Raw genomic sequence first — 19,852 nt, 5'->3', positions numbered from 1 at the left:
ATCTTCTGGCTGGGAAATAAAAGCAGATATGGAGACACTGAGTCAGTCAGTGAGCTGAGCGAACCACCGCTTTTTTCTTCTTTTTTTTCTGGTTCCCACATGAGGAGACTCAGATCCATCTGAAGAGCCTAAAAAGTAACGTTTCCAAAAAAAAAAAAAAAAAGGACAAAATAACTCATACAGCTATGCTTTAGCTCCTAATGTTTTATTTGACAGAGGCCTACCTCAGGAATGATTCAAATCTAATAGATGTGAGACGAAGATAAATGTCCTAAGTTATGAAGCTCTGCCCTCATATTTACACCAATAATAAGAACTACAATATTGATTCTGCCCCCCATCCATAGAAGAATATGTAAGTTATCTCAAAAAGAACATTTTAAAAGAGTATTTATAAAACACTACAACCACTATAAAATGTTCATCTGTCCAGAGATGTTGCATCTGATAGTTGAAGATTGTGCTTCAGGTGTTTCATTTGCCAAAAACGTACAAAATGTGTTTTGTTTTTTTGTTTTCTTGTTTGTTTGTTTTTGGCATAACTGTAATTTGCTTGAGGAAGGGAACAACAAAACAAAAATCTGTATTCAGGTATGATTTTACTTTATTACAGGAGTACATTTAACAGTCACGGTAACAAAAAAGTAATGTCAGAAAGTAGAACAAGACATTCAGATTTAACCTAAATGAAATTTTTTTCTCGTAAAAAGAAATACAAATATTATGTACAGATTGGCATAAGAGGAGAAACCAACAGGTGAAAGGAAGTGTAGTCGGATGGCACTTTAAATATAGACATACCTCACAAGTGCTTTCTGTTTTCCAAAATTAATATCAAATAAAATGCAGTGATAATAAGTCTGAATAACAAAAAAAATAATTATTACAGTAATCAAATCAACAATATTAACATTTTAATCACTGTTTACAATATAACTGAAATACATAACATTCTAGATACATCCAATATTTACCAAAGACCTTCTCATTTAGGCTAAAATCTCTAAATCTGTAATAGAATAAAAAATAGCATTTCAAATATCTTATAACAACAATATTAATCATACAATAACATTAATATTAGGATATTAGTAGATGTAAATAGCTGATTTTCCCCATGGCTTGCTAAAAAAAAATATGAAAGAAATATTAAATCTCACTTAATACAAACTATTGCAATCTAGAACTCTCAATTAGAAAATTTACACAAAAGAAGCAGCAAAAAAAATCTAGGTTTTTTTTTTTCTCAGGAAGATATCAGTGGTGTGGTTGGTAGAAAGAATGAACGATGTTTAGCATCTGCAATGCTACTGGACAACAGAATCATTCAATAAGAGAAGACATCTGAGCATGATCCTGCCCTCCCCTGAAACCGCATTGGTCCTTCTCTCTCAAGCTACATTTTGGAATTTAGAACTAGAATTCTAGAATTTCCATGAGCCCTGCTGATGAGTCCCAGAGTTTCATAGAAGCTTTCCATATAGGTGAAAAAAGAAAAGAAGAATCTTCCTGCTCTCGGAATTACGGAACACAAAGCTCTGAGAGTTTCTGATTGTGCAATCACCTCAAACAATAAATCTCTTTTTGCTAATAAAGTTGCTTAAACCATGAAATTTGTTTTGTTTTGCATTCTTAGCGTTGGTTGGAGGAGCAGCAAGACAGAACGCCACCTTCTCCATTGATCTCAAGACGGCTGCCCGAAGGAGAAAAATAAAAAAAAATAACACAAAAATGTACAAACAGAATGACAAAGCAACACTCAAGCAGCATGTATGTAAGTCTTCTCCCGTCTACCTCCTCCTCATCTCTCTGTCTTGGCTTGTCTTCTAGCTCAAGAAGAAACTTGTGTGGCAAATGAAGCACAGGTTCAGAGTTCAAAAAGAAGAAATGGACCTCAGAATATTGATTCTGTTTGGCTAGTCATGGGAATGGGATGCAAAATTGTTACCTCAGGTGTGTTTATTTGTTGGATCGTTTGTCATCAGGATTACCCAAAATGGATTTTTATGAAATTTGTTGGGAAGTATGGGTCAGAATGGATCTCGTTCAATTTTGATGCTGTATGGGTTAGAGTTAGGATCTGTTTTCACTTCCTTAACATTCTGAGATATGACTATTGATTTAGTAATACATAGATGATTGTGGAATAAAATTAATCTGATTCACTACATTTAAAATGTTTGGCTGTTGAAATTATTCTAACCTTAAATTGTGGTTTCAAGGCCATAAATTATCTTTTGGATAAGCCTTGATTTAATTAAAGGGGATTTTTGTTGAAAGCACTCTTCTTCTTTTTTTTTGAGTGACATTTATTAAAAAAAGAAAAATTGAAACACAGCTTTTCTAAAACTAATTGGTCCAGGTCTTGAAATGCAAAAATGAGTTAATGGCATTATTTTTGTGCAGTCAGTTAGGGTTAAATATCAAAAAGCGGTGATTTTATTCACATCTACTCTGCACCTGAGTTCACACCACCAAGATTACTGGGATATGCTATGTACACTTTTTATGGGCACCATTTTCAGTCAATGCTAGTGGGCAACATATAGTATGTTTAGCAGACAGTGAAGGAGGTTTTCAGTAAAGGAGGATGATGCAGCCTCTCAATCCTTTAAATATACGTATTTTGGAAATAGGAGATGGAAACAATTCTGAGTTTGGAAAATGTGCAATCATCCAACGTGAATTCATTTCAAGATGTACCCTGTGCAATTGAATGTAAGTACTGCCTTGATTCTCTTTTGAATAATTTTAATTACATTTCTCTTTTACTGATGTTTTAATGTCACCTTCCTATAGCAGTGGGTTTTTCTACCGTTTATTTCCAAAGCAGGAATTTAGAGGTCCAAAAATTTTCCAAATTGCCCAATAACATCAATTCAAAATGTGTCTTTCTAAACCCAGAGCTCTCATTTCCTTTTCTTTTCCTCCCTCACGACTGTTGGCTTGAAAATGTGGTGAAATACCAACATGACAAGCTCAACAACAGTATAGCTTTACCCAATGTGATATGACCCCTTGGACTGCAACGGTAAGCTCGTGAATGATTATAATTGTCGTTAAGTTACAACCAATTTATGTTTTTTAAATATTTCTCTGGGTGGCAACATGAGCAATTTTGGTTAAAATTGACCACCTTTGACCATAAAATCTAAACCTTTAGATCAAGATACCATCTCTTTTACCCTGCTAAACAACTGAAATGGTTCACTAAATTTGATTAAGGACAAGCAAATTGCAAAAACATCATATTATCTCATCCTATACCCTGTTTCATCCATCTCCTCTTCCTCCCACAACCATCTTCTTCTTACTTCGACTCTTCATCTCCACTAGAGTACCACCATACTTCCCCCTCTCCAATTGTGCACTACCCACATTCTCTTTCAAATTATATTACATAGCTTTTTTTATACATACATTTAGTTTGTATATTTCTTTAAAAAAATACACAGAAATAGAGAATAATTAAGATTTTTTGGCAACTTCTTCCTTTCTCAGAGGAAAGTCCAGATCATCATCAGTTGTAACAAGAGATGAAGACTTCTGCTTTTCTTTTAGTTTGAAAAGGAACCTCCAACTCGGCAGAGCAAAGGTGTAGAAGAAAAAATAACTGAAATTCTTTCTTTCCTTCCCTCAATTTCCTGCCTAAAAACTTGTTTCCTCACTCAACCCCCCTTCTCATTAACTCTCTGCATTTCAAACTGTTGCTCCCAGCAGATCTTCAGACTTGGCCATAATCTCATTCTGGTTGGAGTCCAAGCCGTAGAACTTGACCTTCAAGCCATCAACAGGGTGGACCACAGGTACCGTGATCACACGGGGGAACTGCCGCGTGGCCAGCTCAAATCGACTGGTGCTGGCCAACTCGATGGCCAGGATGCGAAGGAAGAGGGTGGCGAGCTGCTTGCCCAGGCAGGACCGAACGCCGCCACCGAAGGGCAGATAGTGGAAGCGTCCCTCTTTGTCTTCTCCTCGCTCCTGACTGAAACGATCAGGGTCAAAGGCATCCACATCCTTGAAGACAGCTGAGGTGTCATGGGTGTCCCGAATGCTGTACATCACACTCCAGCCCTTTGGAATCTGGACTCCCTGGAGACAGAAGTCAGAGACATGATGCTTAACTGCTTCATGGCTGCAAACAGATTCTAAACCTGAATTCTTTTTTTTTTTTTTTGCTTTTACAAAACATTTTGAAAGAGACCAAAGGAAGCTGTTCAAAACATCTCATTGGACAATGTTCTAATCTCAATCAGCAGAGCAGTTTGGAGAACAATGGCAAAATCGCAGTTGTGAAGCTGTGGTTCTTGAGTGCTGTTTGAAACAACAGCTACATAGTCTTGGTCTATCACTGGACAACTTACATCAAGTTCAAATGTCTGCATGGCGGTTCTGTAGGCCCCTGACACCGGGGTGAAGAGCCTCAGCACCTCCTTGATCACGCAATCCAGGTACTTGAGGCTCACGATGGTGTCCAGCCTAAGTTCTCCCTCCGGGCATAGGCATCCATTGTGGAGGAGACCCCTGGCCCTCAGTTCTTCCCTCAGGCGTTCCAGAACTTGAGGGTGGCGGAGGAGCTGCGTGATGAGTGAGGTGCTGGCACTGGCTGTGGTGGCGAAAGCCGCAAATATCAGCTCAATGGTCGACTCCTGCAGGACGTTATAGAGGAGAGACGCTCATCAGTTTTCATATTGGGCAGTGATGGAGGAATTTAAAGGGTAAATGAAAGTACTGAACAAAATGTACTCAAAAAGCACAATTTACTCGATCTCAGGCAAGTTTAATGGTTTTCATTTGATGAGAACACAACATATGAATAACTAACTTCAGCTGTTAAGTTAGAAAATATATTTTTTACATTCAGAACTTCCCATACTCATAGTTTTGAGTGTGTTTGTACTGTTCATACCCAATGGAAGAACAATATGTTCTTTCCCTGCATGTAACAGAACTTTTGGCCTTTTTGATTTATTTCTAATTTGTCATTTTTTTTGTCTAGAACTATTGAGCCAAATTATGACCAATACACCACAGATTGGGTACAAACTCAACACCTCACACATCCACCAATTTGTTTCATAATGACAGAGGGCCCCAAAAATGCCAAAAGCCAGCTAATAATAAAAGCATGGTGTGTTTAATTCCTAAAAAGTTGTGTGAAACATCCAATAATAACACTTAAGATGCTGTAGCGGGCCCATTATTAAGGTTGTGAAATAAATAGCACTGAGGTTGGGTAGTACGACTCTCATTATAAACCTCTCGTCTGCCATCATCCGTGTCAAAACACATCTCGGTCTCACCCTGCATGAGTGTGTGTTAAATATGCGTGCGTCAGAAAACGGCAGGACAGAGGGGCAGCCCGGGCCTCAGCGACAGGGGCTCCCCAGTTCACTCCAGTGTGTATTTATGTGTGCGTACAGGAGGCCTCTTTCAGACCCCTAGCAGGGGGAGTGTTGACTTATTTTTGGCCCTGGACTTAACCCAGAAACCACAGAGAGGCAGAGAGTTTCCACAGAATTCCTCTGAATTACTTTAACAGGTAAATGAAGGGTGTGCCGGGCCATGAGTGTGTGTTACTGTCTGCTTGTGGCATCAGTTAAGATGACTTTTTATTGCTTATGATTACAAGGTGATTTGTTTGACAAATAATAACAGGGTTTGATGTGCCTGTGTGTGTCCAGTCGCCTTGTTGGATTCTCTTTGGCAGCATCCCTTTAGGTAAATAGTGAAGGTGTTCTTTGTGTAGCTGTGTTTGTGTTAGTATTTAAACACATGCATCAGGGATGTCAAGCTTCTATCCAACCTTTCGTCTCAGGTGATTTTAGTGCACGTGTGTGTTACCTTCAATTCCTGCATGGTGAGCTCAGTGCCGTTCTCCTTCGCGCTCTCCATCAAAACGTCAAGTGCGTCGCTGTAATCCTTCCCCTGGGAACACAGCGGCTTCTCCCTGATGGCCTTCTCTATGCTCTTTTGCAAGCAGTCTCGTGCACGGATGCCCTGCAAAGACGCGCAAAGGAAATTCCCATCTCATTCACGTGTCCACATATTTTTACTTCTGGAAAGAAGAGGGGTTAGATGAGTTAGATGGACGGGTTTTCAGCAGGATTATGCAATAACTGGAGTTTCTCAGAATTTGTTGGAAGGGTTACAAGGAAGTACAGTATACTAAGGTACGGATCTAGATATTATAGAGTTTTACTTAATATTGCATGATTAAAAAAAACATTTAAAACTGAAAGTTTCAACAACACTTCTCAAGGTGGACCTAAAGCTACTTATGCTCTAAGTATCATTTAAGTTTCTCTATGCGTTTCTCTGCAAAGTGTGTTCTCAAACTGGAAGATCTGGATCAGGACTGTCTCGGATTGATTGCTCCTTATTTCTAAAAATACAAAACATTATTTCTTAATAGGGAACCACACCAGAACCAAATTCCCATACTGTTAACGAACCTAAACATTGTTGTTTCCTGCTGTTATGTCCCTCAGAGGATGTGAGCACATACCTTCCTGTAGCCACTGAAGGGCAGGTCTATCGGCAGGCTGAAAAGGTTGTCAACAAAGTCCTGGAAGGTTGAGAACAGATGCCTCATCTCCTCCTCAGATACCCTGAATCCCAGCAGCACCCTCACTGCCATGGTGAATGACAACCGCTGACTCTCCCTGTGAGAAAAAAAATCTGTTAAATTCATCATGATGAAAGAACTTCATTTGTTTCATACAAATCCCGAGCGATTATTTGCATTCATTTGTATTAATCAGATTAAAATCATCAAAAGTTTTGTGTATGTGTGTGTGCGTGTGCATGCGCGTGCCCGTGTGTGTGTGTGTGTGTGTGTGTGTGTGTGTGTGTGTGTGTGTGTGTGTGTGTGTGTGTGTGTGTGTGTGTGTGTGCGTGTGTGCTGTTTTATTATTCTGCTGCCCACTCCTCTCTTGTTTTAAAACCTCCATTTCCTGCCCTGCGTGCATTTTCCCGCCAGCCTACCTTGATTGAATTCACCTGTGTGTCATTCCCTTCCCAGAGCCCCCTGTGCGTGTGTGTGTGCATGTGTGTGTGCATGTGTGTGTGTGCCTTCGGTAAATCAGTGTTCCTTTGTACCGTCCAGCGGTTCAGCCTTATTTTTATTTTTATGAAGATTATTTGAAAAGAGCCTGTTACGAGCGCCGCCTCTACTGGAGTTGCCTTCCTCGTCTGACGGCTCACCTGTGTACCGAAACCTATTTTTGGCAAGTAAAGACTGAGTATTTTCCATGAACCTGTTCTCTGACTCTTGCATTTGAGTCCAATTCACTGAGGTCATCCAGTCTTAACATTCACCTCATAAAGTTATTTTTTCCATAAGTTGTAGCACATTCTGAAATGTGATGTTTTTGCCTACATGATGAGGTTTCTCAAACTCAATTTTTCTCAACCACGACAATCCAAGTTGTATTTAAATGATGACACTAATAGACAATTGTGTCTTTTTAATTTCCCCACTAGAAGCATGTACCTGTAGACATTGATGGGCTCAGTGTTGGAGCTCCACACCCGGAGGCTTTCCTGGATGACCTGCTGGATTTTTGGAAGGTAAGACTCCAAGGCCTCATGGCTGAACACTTTGGCGAACACCTGGAAAAACAAAAAAAAAACCCAGGCAAGTAGGGTCAATAAAGTTCCAGTGATTGTGCTTTTCTAAAGATCTAAAGACCTGACTGGATTTACATTAAATGCTCATAAACATTAAGACTTGGCACACAGAATAAAGACTCTTTAGAACCAGTGGCAAGTCTGAACAAGGTACAAAAGCATTCAATCAAAAAGATTGAACTCAGTATGCAGCGAATGACAGACCTAGAGACGAAGCATATCTCTATAAAACCTCAGTCATGTCTGAAATGTGTCTGGATAGACCAATCGCAGCAACATTTGCTGACTGGATAGACGTTCACTCATTAAGAGCAGCAAAAGATGTGATTGGCCTAACATGAAGTAGAACATCTGTCGAAGCAAACTTAATGCTTCTAACTTCATTTTGAACTCATGTCAGCGTCTTGTGGCAATTGTTCTCCTTCAGAGGATTTTTTCCGACACTCCAGACGTTTATCAGTGTTTTCTTTCTGTTTGTGGCCGATGGCAAGATGTTTCGCTCAGAGCGACATCGTGATTGCTTGTGGTTGGGCTCTGACATGCAAAAACTTTGTTATATCTTATGCTGCCGCAACTTCTCCATCTTCCTCTGATTCTCCGTCCTCTGTTCCATAACTAGATCAGTTGTCATTATGCTAAATTCCATGATTAGAAGCCTGATTTTCACTGAAAACTTCGCCAGACTGTCCCTCAGCTCTCCCCATTGAGAAACATAATTGACTTCCATAGATGTCAATGGCAGATAGCAAGTTAATGACAGCTGAGATCAAATACCCCAGAATTACAAGTCTTGATGATAAACTACCTTTACTATGCTTCTGTAGCTTCTACTTATCTCTGAGTGCCTTCAGTGTAGTGATGCTTCATTTAATGTAGAGTAGCTGGTCGCTAAGCTCACTACACTTTCCAAGTAGCTTGGCCAACATTGGACAGACGTATGTGGCAGAACGAATGACACATAAGCCTCCAGATTTGTCTGGTTCGCAGACTTTGGTGGAAAAGTTCCACCATTGGCAAGGGGCAAAATGATGACGCACTTCACCTTTCTGCTAATAACTACAATATATCAACACTCCTCCAGCCCTTACCACATTTGGTGCAAAATATATTCGGGTACGGGCATTGATCCTTAAACAAGTTTCCTAATATCGCCCCTCTTTCTCCATCCTGTCATATCTAAATTTTCTATCCGTTAAACCCCTTCTCCACTTTCTCTTTCACCTCGATGAGACTTTCTGCGATGTCCACTCCTTATTCATCCCTAAGTTCTCTCTCTCCCTCGCCCCTCGCCTCCTTACAGTCTTATACATTGTGGAGGTTTTCCCCTGTAGTCAGCAGAATGAGAATGACAGGCAAAAAGAGCCAGTGAGAAGAGGGGGGGGAGACTTAAGTCTTTCCTGGCTGCTCGTAGTATTTCTTAAGAATCAGTCGCCAGTCGTCAGTGTTGTTTGGACAAATAACATTCCATCTGATTGAACCTCCAAAAGTGGCCTTAAAAAGGTCTTGGAAATGATTTAGAAGCAGAGAGCATTGGAGGGGAGAATGGTGGCAAACGGGACTAGAATAGGGTTTTTATATTAATATGATTCAGTCACTAACACTCAGCTTCAGTTGGATGAATAGCTTGTGCACTTAACCTTTAGCGATCACCCACAAACACTTACAATTTTGTCTAAATTTAGAACAGAAGACGGTGATTAATGTCACAGCAGCTTAGGGTGAAAATCTCTCCAAAGTGTCGACTCCTCAGCGACGAACATGAGCAGATGCGCTTTTAAACGGGGGGCTTTTTTAAAGAGAACAGTGTGCAAACATAGACAACTGTCTACTTCTTCAAATTAAATCTCATGGACATTATTATAGCAAGGCAGCTTTTTGTCAAGCGCTACACATGTTTAGTATTTTCCTCCCAGCAAAATGAGACTGGAACATTTTGAACAAGCAAATTTTATTTCAGGCATGAATGCTTCTGTCTGATTATCAATGGCGGCTCAATTAGCCTCTCGATTCACTCGGGAGCCTTGTGATCGGTTTGGAAATGCTAGTTAATATGTGGACTGAGCATTTTTGCTGTCTTAGCTTCTGTCCTATTTGTGCATATTTTAAATGCTGTTTTTTTTTTGTGCGTTTTGACCTTTTTTTCCCCCCAATCTGCATAAAAATCATGAAATTCAGCACCTTGTAAAAGGACAACCGGCTGTGAAACAACTTTGGGGGGATGTCTGTCTGTCCAGGAAAAAATTCTGACATGGCAGCAATCTTTTAAACAACCAATGTAAGGATTTTTTATAAGACATGAACTGATCATGTCTCAAAGAAATTTAAGCCACTACGCAAAACTGATGCATCATGATCTTGCATGTGAGAACATCCCCTACCAGACTATGTCAACCAAATTCATAAACTCTTTAGTGAGTGTATTACATGGAAAACGTTGTGTATGGTGTCTTCTCTGCTCTGCTTTGGATAACAGAAGTTCTTCAGACTTGAATTGCGACTTACAAGCTATATGAGGTCATTGCATGTTTGCTAGCTATGACGCTCCAAAAGTGTTTCACGGACTAAAACTTCACCCAACTTTCCATCGTCATGGGAAGGGAGCAGACAACGACTGAATTCTTATATTTGGATGAACCGTTCATTTAAAGTGGCATCCATCCAAATCACACCACAGATGTAGAGCGTAGTGTGTTTGCACTTATTGCTTTTTGAATTACTTTATTGTCTATTTGGAATATGTTTTTCATATGTTTACACTGGTTACTGGTTTTCTTTGAGACGTTATGCAGACTTAGTGGGAAGAAAGGAGCTTCTAGTGGGATTTGACTCCAGGCCAGTGAGGGTACAAGTGGTTTCTGAGGTTGATGTTTCAGCCACCAAACCATCAGTTGGGCGCTTTATTTCATCCTCTACTTCACTTTCCTCATTTTCTTTCTGTTGCTCTCTTCCCTCTCATCATCCCTCCAAACCACGCTCCCCTCCCTCCGTCGCCTTGAATGAATGAACAATAGTCGGCTGAGCTGGGTGCATGTGTGAATTCTGTCTGTGCTCTACTAGTGTGTGTGTGTGTGTGTGTGTGTGTGTGTGTGTGTGTGTGTGTGTGTGTGTGTGTGTGTATTGTGCACTTTAGGTGGTGTTAGTGCAGATTAAAGGACGTTAGCAGCTCTACATTTCCTCAGCTGCCGCACCCTGGCATTGCTGGTCACAGATCAGCTTACGGGACCTGCTCTCCAACCCTGACCACAGAGGATTACGTACACCATCTGACCTCAGAGCAGTCTGAGGTTCATCACATTAGGCAGTTCTTGTCTCAGATGTACTGTCGTCTAGATACTTTATAGTTTTAAATCAGTTTATCATCAGCTGGTAACTGTGGGATGTGTTGGGTAAGGATCAGAGTTTTCTGGTGACCATTCTGTATTACCACATTATCAAAGTCTGAAGGTATCATGGGGGTTGACGAGCAGCCATGGCTCTTGTGTTTGCGGCATGTCCCACTAGTCGGTCCTCATCTGCAACTGCTCACCAATCAGCATGTCAAATTGGTGGTGGAGACCAGTTTAGTTGCTTCCTTCATCACCTTCACCATGGAAGTCTTGTGTGCCTACATTGGCTTTTTTTGAAATTCCGAACCTGAATGAATTTCAATGTCGAGTTTTTTTTATTATTTTTTTTGGAGAGGTGGGATACGACCCCAGGAACATTCCCTGAGAGTCTGGTGCTGATCTAAATCTGGATCCTGGTCTTTTTTTTTTATGATGTTTTCTATGATTCATTGTTGGATGGGAGCAGTTACAATATTTTTACTTCTTTCATGGATAATGTCCAAGTAGTAACCTGGATCTGGTCACCCAAATAATGATACAGACTAAACTGAGATCAGATTGTACTGGAAGTGTGCTGATTCAGTTTGGAGTCAATCATCAAAAGTTACTGATCCAGATCCTGAAGAAAACCACCATGAGTGAAGTATCAAACTGATATTGATCCTGATGTGATCCAGATTCTAAAGCCAGGTTTTCATCCAGCAGGAGTCACCATGAGGGTCTCCATTGGTTTTAGGTGTCATAATACTGGAACTGCTATTCTATGGTGTCTAGTTTCATGTGCTTTTAATCTGTAAACTGGACAGTCATTGGTTAATCTGTCAATAACTATTCCATTACTTCAAGTGAACTGAATCAGCGGATCACTGGCTCGTCCATCTATATTCATTAAAAAATACAAATAAAAGGATGTTTATGTAAAATATTGGGTAACACTATTAATTGAACTATTTAACCCGGCTGCTCTGGATTACGCGTAATTGGCCAATTTGGGTGAGTACTTCGCCTTTTTCCTACACACATAACAGGGCTCAGCTACTGTCGGACCAGTGAGTCAGTGTGTGTGTGTGTGTGTGTGTGTGTGTGTGTGTGTGTGTGTGTGTGTGTGTGTGTGTGTGTGTGTGTGTGTGTGTGTGTGTGTGTGCGAGCAGACGACAAAGCTAGGACTCCAAAAGGTAACTACAGGTCAGACAAACACCCACTCAGACACACACAAGCGGGGGTATCTCCCTGTTCGGCCTCGCTGTCAGTCAAGCATAGTTTTTCATGCAGCGTCACTCGGGGAGGTTTCCAGGTTTCACACAGGATGGGGGGTGCTGGTGGGTGGGGGTGGGGGTGGATGGGTTGATTGTTCGGTACAACAGTCATTTTGCTGCACCACAAAAACGTGACTGTCTTCTGTAGCCTGCAGACACACACACACACACACACAAACACACACACACATATAGTCACAGACACGGCCGTCCTAATAACGTCCATATGTCTTAAATTATGTGAAAGTGCTGCGAGCTGCTGGTTCCACAACATGTAAAGACTCCTTTATTCTTCCCCTTGCCCTCCTTTCCCTCCCTGCCTCCTCTCTTTCTCTCTCTCTCTCTCCTTACTCCCACCTCTTCCCGTCTCTCCCTGCCCCTTCATCCTTTTTTAAATTTTATTCCTCTCTTTTTTTTTTTCTTCCTCTTAGTCAAACAAGCAGCCCATACGTCTTCCCTTGCGTCTATCATCACGTCAAATGAGAAGGATTGGTGCGTTGTCCAGCTTAAGTGCTTTAGTTGTTCAGGTCAGACTAAACAGGTGTGGTGAGACGGTTTGTCTTTTCTTAGACTTTTTGTGTGCTTCAGTATGAGAAGATCCAAAATCAATGCAAGTGTGGCTTTAAATTATGTGAGAATCTCCTTTTGTGTGTTTATTAAATGGAAAGTATCCCCTCAGTTACTAGTTACTCTTCAGAATGAGGTGTAGGCAGCAGGCTGCCCTCCATCTGCCTGTACTGGTTCCCTCTGTCTTTATTACGGAGGTGTAGTTCTAACATCTGAGTCACATAATAAAACATTTTACTCTCCATAAATCCATCAGGACTTCTGTGCTGGTGCATTTTTATTTTTCATTCCCCGCCTCTCAGACAACCTGGCTGCTCATATATGATGCACACAGCTTGATCCACGCTGCTGTATATGTTTCCACACTGCTTTCATAGTTCGTCTGTCTATTAGCAGGATTTTCATGAAAAATTGGAGAAGTGTGGGCCATAAATGGAATTATCAAACTTTGGAGTTAATCTGGGGCAAAAAGGGGGACTTTAGCAATACTCTTTCCTTCCATTGACTAACAGAAGGTTGAAGGCAGTCATTCTGATAAGACACATGTCTTTACTATCTACTATGACCTCATCTGCATTCTTTTTTTTTCTGTTTTCTTACTGTTTGCCTTCCAGGTATAATTTTTGGACACATAAAATTACATCAAAATGTCATCCAGTTTGAAAGAAAACAGTCCAACAGTGTTTGAAATGGTTCTAATTTGACTTTAATACAACATTAAATGATGATTGCATGTCCAGGAATCTGTAATAACATCTGTTGACTATTACATTGAAGAAGACTCGTTCCACTTGGTACATTTTATGAAATTGATTTCTAAAATTATGTTAATAAATTAAATCTTTGAATATCTGAGAGGTCGTTGAAGCACTTCATCTATGAGGAATGAATTCTAATTTTTCGCCTCTGGCCTTTTTTTTTTTTTATCTTACTGAGCTGAAATTGAAATATAAAAATTACCTGACCTGCAGTCTGTTTCTATAATGGAACACAGACATAGGTTGTATGATTCTGGGTGCACATTCAACCAACTGCAAGAATTAAACCGACTTGGCTGCAGTGCATCATTCAGGTGTCTATATTTACTGGTGGTCACCACAGAAGCTGTTTCACAGAAGGGGCTTCAGCGCAGTTAGAGTTGTCAGCGCCCTCTATTGGCCATGAACAGAAGTGTTGCAAATAGACTCCATAGAGTAAAGGAGGGATGCGAGGGGGTCACAGCAGCAGACAGAGGAGACGAAACTCCTGTCTGCTGCTTTACACTCTTTGAATCCCTCCTGTGTCTGTTCCAGTTTCATTTTCTGTTTCTTGCCTCTCCTTCCATGAATGTAAACCGAGCAGCTGGGTCAAAAACTAAGATAATAAAATAATTGTGAGTATAAAGAGTGGAATGCAGAAAACAGGTATGTCATAAGAGTGAAAGTAAAAATGTGGTTGCCATGGTCAACATTTGTGTGCGTGTGTGTGTGTGCGTGTGTGTGTGTGTGTGTGTGTGTGTGTGTGTGTGTGTGTGTGTGTGTGTGTGTGTGTGTGTGTGTGTGTGTGTGTAAACAGAGACGTTTTTCCAGAGCAGGTAAGGCTTCCTGAGGTCATCTTCACCACTGTCACTATTTATGCTGTCAGTTCACATTTATTTGAAAATGTATAATTATCATTTGCTTATTGTGTAATGCAGAGGAACACGACATAACTATACTTTGGAATTCTATCCTTTGCACCCTGGACATGAAATCACTCATTGAATCGATTCACAGTTTCAGGTTCTCACTCCAATGAGGTATCAAAAGATTTAAAGTAACTTTAATCAGTGTTTAAAAATCGATTGTGTGTGACAGGAGTCAACCCAATCTGGCTTTATAGGGTCCTAAATTGAGATGTCAGGTAAATTTGTCTAAACTGTTTGCACACCCTCATAGAATCCAAAATGATGATGATGGTGATGATGTATAAGTGAGGACATCTGTCTTGGGGATTAAAGGAAGAGGAGCCTGTGGGAGACTTCAGATGCACATGTTTGATGGTGCTTTCATATGATGGTTTTGATGCCCAGCCTCTCCCTGTTTGTCCCTGATTGGTCCGTTAAAAAAAAAAAAAGCAAGCTCCTTTGAGGGAGTTAGTTTCCTAGCCTAACACAGGGTTATATGGAAACTGGCTGGCTCCGCTGATCCACCAAAAGGCTAATGTGTTGTGTGAAGATTGTTTTTCCGTACAAAAAACCACAAGGCGGGCCAGCACACATACAGAGGAGCAGTTCTGGTCCAGTGGGTCAGACCGTAAGCCAGTCACTCATTCTTTCTCTCAGTTGATGTTGTTTCGCTTCCGTCTGTTGACTTAGTTTTATTAGCCAGAAAACAGGAGGGAGCGCTGCCAACCCACACACACACACACACGCACGCACACACATACGCGCATACATAAGCACTGAAAACTGTCCAGCTGACCTCCCTGCCCTCCTCATCATTCCCTCCCTCGCTGCCTCTCTCTCTGTCTGGTCACCATCACCACACGTCTTTTTTGGAAAGACTGTTGGAGCAAACATGAAGCTAAAATATACAACTAGCAATAATTACAATGTGTTTCAAACTGGAGCAAAGATATTTACAGAATGCGCACGATAAAATCTGAAAACCCCTTAAAGGATGTCAAAAGATGTCAAAGCAACACTGAGCCAACATATAAAACAAACAGAACTTTAATTTGTGTAATGACTTCAGATATAAATAAAACCTATTTGATACCAGATGAAATCAGGTATTTATATATGGACGCACATGTTCATTTGTGGTGTACATACAAATCTGTGTCTGGATGTAAAGGCTGCTTATTGACAAACGATTGTACCAACGATTCTGGATTGATTCAGGATTCTAGCGACAGGTCACATGACAGTCGGAACTATTCCAACAGGAAGGTCTTAGACTTCATAAGCGGAAGCAATTCTGTAATATGATATCTTGTCACTCCATTTAAAAGGAAATATGGAGGTCAGAGGTCATGAACGGACTGGCAGCAGGTAGGAGTTTGCCCATCTTGCTCAAAGGCACTTCAGCAGCTGAGCATAAGGAACGTTACTGACCTCTGTCTCTGGCTGTTTGGGTTGAAAGCGGGGAAATGTTCAGGTGTGTGTGCACACATGCTTTTGTGTACTGTTATACGTGTGTGTGTGTGTGTGTGTGTGTGTGTGTGTGTGTGTGTGTGTGTGTGTGTGTGTGTGTGTGTGTTGGGCCCCCACAGAAAGCCCCTCTTTGTGCTGTGTTGGAGGCAGCCTTCCTAATCAGGGGTCATTACATGAGGTTAGTGCCGAGGTCTCCAGGGAGAGGAGAGGGGATCAGAGCCCAGATTAGACCCAGCCGACCCCTTACTGTCCCCGGGCACTGCGGTAACGAAACCTGACCCCGCCTCCAAGCCCATCCCCCACCCCCCTCCATAGAGCATCCACAGAGAGAAAACTAAATACTGATTTACAGGAAAACACAGCAGACTCTTCTAATTCTGCTGCTTTGTGTGTGTGTGTGTGTGTGTGTGTGTGTGTGTGTGTGTGTGTGTGTGTGTGTGTGTGTGTGTGTGTGTGTGTGTGTGTGTGTGTGTGTGTGTGTGTGTGTGTGTGTGTGTGTGTGTGTGTGTGTGTGTGTGTGTGTGTGTGTGTGTGTGTGTGTGTGTGTGTGTGTGTGTGTGAGAGAGGGAAGGTATGTGCCCACAGGGATAACGGGATAATAGGAGGGAGAGGTAAGTGGCTGATTACCTGAAATGGTCCTGGCACTGAAGAGATAGAGAGCGAGGAAGAGGAGGGAAGGAGAATTGGAATGTGGAAACGACAGGAGATTCAGGGCTAAATTATGCAAAGATGAGAGAAAGAAAGGTAATGGAAGGCGGACGGGTATTGACCGGACTGTGGATGGGAGGATGGAGTGATAAAGGTTTGTTCTCACGCTTCAGTGGCCAGAACAATGCTGATAAGGCTGAGAGGAAGGGATAGCTTTACACTGATACTCCCCGTTTGTGTGGATGAGTGTCTTACCTTCCTCATTATGCAGCAGATCACCCCACTGCTTGTCTCAAGTCTACATCACATGTCCGTTTGCACTAATGGTGCTGATTTTGATGTTTGACATGTGGCAGTGCAACAGAATTAGAATAGGTTTTAGCATCTACTCCATCTCAGGAAGCACTTCTGCATCAGAGCAGCTGCACAATGCAAAATATTTTAGAAATTCCCATGATATGCAGGTTTGGGTTTCAAGAGTTGGCTGCACACCTGCATGACTTTGGAGACCAGAGTTTGTATCCCTCATAAAAGCAAACATTCACCAACTAGCAAAGTAGTTTTGGTGGCAAAGCCTAACCAAAATACATGTTAAGCAAGTTTAGAAAGGCTAATAAGGGATTATTTGAGTAATGTGGAAGATTTAGCAGAATGTCATGAGTTTAATGAGCTGAACCTCAAACATTTTGTGCTTTTGTTACCAAAGATTAAAGCTTTCATATCTACAAAGGAGGCGACTCCTCTTCTAAAGAGTTTCCCTCTTTTTGACAGAAGTTCATGAAGGCCAAACCAACTGTTGTTAAATTTTCTTCAAGGAAAAAGGTAGGGTGTCTGATAGTTCCCTTTTTAATCCACAAATGACGCCAATAGTCTCTGGTGTGTGGATGTGTTGTGTTTGTCCTGACCTTCCTCTTCTTGCGGTGGATGTCTCCGATGCTGTTGGCCAGGGAGTTGGGTCCCAGCAGCGTGGCGGTGCTCTGAGGCCAGTCCACCGTCACCAGCGTGTGCTCGCCCATCAGCACCTTCCGGATATTTTCAGCACCCGTCACCCGGATCACGGGGCGGCCCAGGAGGTGAGTCTTGAACACGTTGCCGTACTTCTGCCTCCGAGATGCATGGAATCCCGAACCCTGGACAAAGAGGAGGGAAGGTCAATTGGAAGAGTTCTACAAATCAATGAAAGAAGTCTTATCTCGTCAATAGACGTCTAAAAACAGGTTTGGGGTAGGTTTAAGCAACAAGTCTACAAACGGGGTCCAAGAATGATGACTATGTGAAGTCTGAGGAACGGGAAGGGAAGAAATGAGTTTTAAAAGATGCCTGGAAAGGCAGCAACGATGTACGCTTGTGTGTCCACCCTGTTTGTGTCCTACTTCAGGGTCTGACGATCACATACCATCACTTTTCTTCACTTATAGTCATCATTACATTCTCTTTAGGGCTCTAAATGATTCTGATGGACTGAAAAAGTCTGCAGCGATTCTTACGACTGATTTTTATGCTTCCTATTAATTTGAACCAGACTTTTAGAATCTGACCTTCACTCTAGCTTTTGATGTTTCACCTCTAAAAGCTCTGAGTAAGTACTTTTTCTCTGTGGTTTGGGGCCCAAACAGACCATTTTGGGTGAGTCCCCACATGCTAAAAGTTACTGATGTTTCCATCATCTCGACTCCCCGAGCAAAAGTAAACTCGTAGACTGCAGATGTTTAGGATGGCCATATACACCAGGTTGATTCAATGAAAGCTGATTTAGGGTGCCTTTAGGATGGGATCCGAGTTCAACTTGAACATCGGAATGAATAGTTGAGGTTAAAGGTTCTCAAAACATTTTTCAGCTCAGGCTTCAAGTACAGCAAATGAAATTTCTCATCCAGAAGGAGAAGAGTGAAGTAATGTAGATCAGTTCCACCCTCGGTTAATCGCGGCCTCTTGAAATGTTCCTCAGTATTACTGATAAGTATCTGCTACAAACAGATTAAATGTGAGTGTTGGATCAGGGTTAGGTTTAGTTAACTAACACTCCTCTACATCTGTTTGCGGATGAATCAACATGAAATATAAAAACCCTAGAATGTTAAATTTAAGTTTTAACCGTGTAAAGTGCAGCAACTTTATCTTCCTCATTTTCATCCCATTTATTCATCTTAATTAATGACAGGGCTTCATCTGCGCACCTCCACCAAGGTCCAACAATTCTACATGTACCTTAAAGTAAAAACTGGCAAAATGAAGATTACCCCCCTACAAATGCATTTTTTTGATTCTACAGATTTTGATTTGAATGTTACCACAGTCAAAACCTACAGATGCCAACATCATACATACATCTAAATTTGTGGATTATGTCCCCAGAATGTAGATGAAATATCATCATATCAGTAGATTTTGTGAAAAAATGACAGCAATTTTCATCTTTTTACACCTTTCTAGGTGTTGTGGAACTCATTCTAGGATAGTTTTTACATAATCTTACTCATAAAAGTCAAACAGAACACTAATAACACTAATAGTTTGATGTGCATTAACACTGATGACATCATTTACGTGGCTCATTATAGGAAGCAAAACTCAAGTTAAATCTGCTTAGGCTACAGAAAAGCCCTTTGTCACACCAGATGAAGACACAGCCCGTTTTGTACCCCTGCCCCCCCCCCCCTCCTTTTTTTTTAAGCTGTCGGGCCGTCGGTAAACCCCAGTGGACCGAAGCTGGAGTCAGTTAGTGAGCTGACCTGAGTTCAGCTTTGACGCTGACCTCCAAACGGTCCAGATCACGGCACAGCGAAAGGCAGCCGACCCCAGAACTGTAAATGGGCTGTACTGAGTGAAAAGAATATATATCAGCCCGAGGGCAGCTTACTGTGTTACACACATGCACACCTACACACACACACACACACACACACACAGTGAAAACAGACATGCCGGTACACATACTACAAATTCACCAAAAAAAAAAAAATGTACAAAGCAAACAAACACGCTGAGGCCTAACTGCAAATTGCCGTGACTACGCTAACTGGTTTGACCCCAGTTTACTCCTGGGGAAAGAGATATGTATGACTGAGGCGCACTCACGCACACACACAAACACACACACACACACACACACACCCAGGTAACGTCTATACGCATACGTGCCAAAGAAGCAGCGCTGTGAAGTGCCGTTAACAGTTTGTTCCCACATTTAAAGGTTCCTTTATTGCCTCTTTCATTCTAACATGATTTAACACCAAGAGCTGCAGATAGCAGGAGATCGGCTAGATATCTATAGGCCTTGACAGTGTGGGAAACGTGTGTGTGTTCAG

At 41.5% G+C, this 19,852-nt stretch overlaps 1 protein-coding gene across 1 annotated transcript in view; it reads right to left on the bottom strand.

The window, feature by feature from the left end:
- Nucleotides 1-586: 586 nt before the first annotated feature.
- cyp26b1 (cytochrome P450, family 26, subfamily b, polypeptide 1) overlaps nucleotides 587-19,852 on the bottom strand; it is a 33,698-nt gene continuing 14,432 nt past the window's right edge. Inside the window, exons 2-7 of the mRNA XM_068308485.1 lie at nucleotides 17,450-17,674; nucleotides 7,496-7,614; nucleotides 6,509-6,665; nucleotides 5,845-6,000; nucleotides 4,365-4,649; nucleotides 587-4,092 (exon numbers count right to left, since the gene is read on the bottom strand). Coding sequence (XP_068164586.1) covers nucleotides 3,700-4,092; nucleotides 4,365-4,649; nucleotides 5,845-6,000; nucleotides 6,509-6,665; nucleotides 7,496-7,614; nucleotides 17,450-17,674 — 1,335 coding nt within the window. The 3' untranslated portion in view covers nucleotides 587-3,699. The remainder of the gene's footprint in view (nucleotides 4,093-4,364; nucleotides 4,650-5,844; nucleotides 6,001-6,508; nucleotides 6,666-7,495; nucleotides 7,615-17,449; nucleotides 17,675-19,852) is intronic.

The sequence above is a fragment of the Antennarius striatus genome, chromosome 23, assembly GCF_040054535.1.
Source record: "Antennarius striatus isolate MH-2024 chromosome 23, ASM4005453v1, whole genome shotgun sequence".
Taxonomy (NCBI): Eukaryota; Metazoa; Chordata; class Actinopteri; order Lophiiformes; family Antennariidae; genus Antennarius; species Antennarius striatus.
The sequence above is the reverse complement of the archived record's forward strand: the minus strand, read 5'-3'. Positions and strand labels throughout refer to the sequence as shown.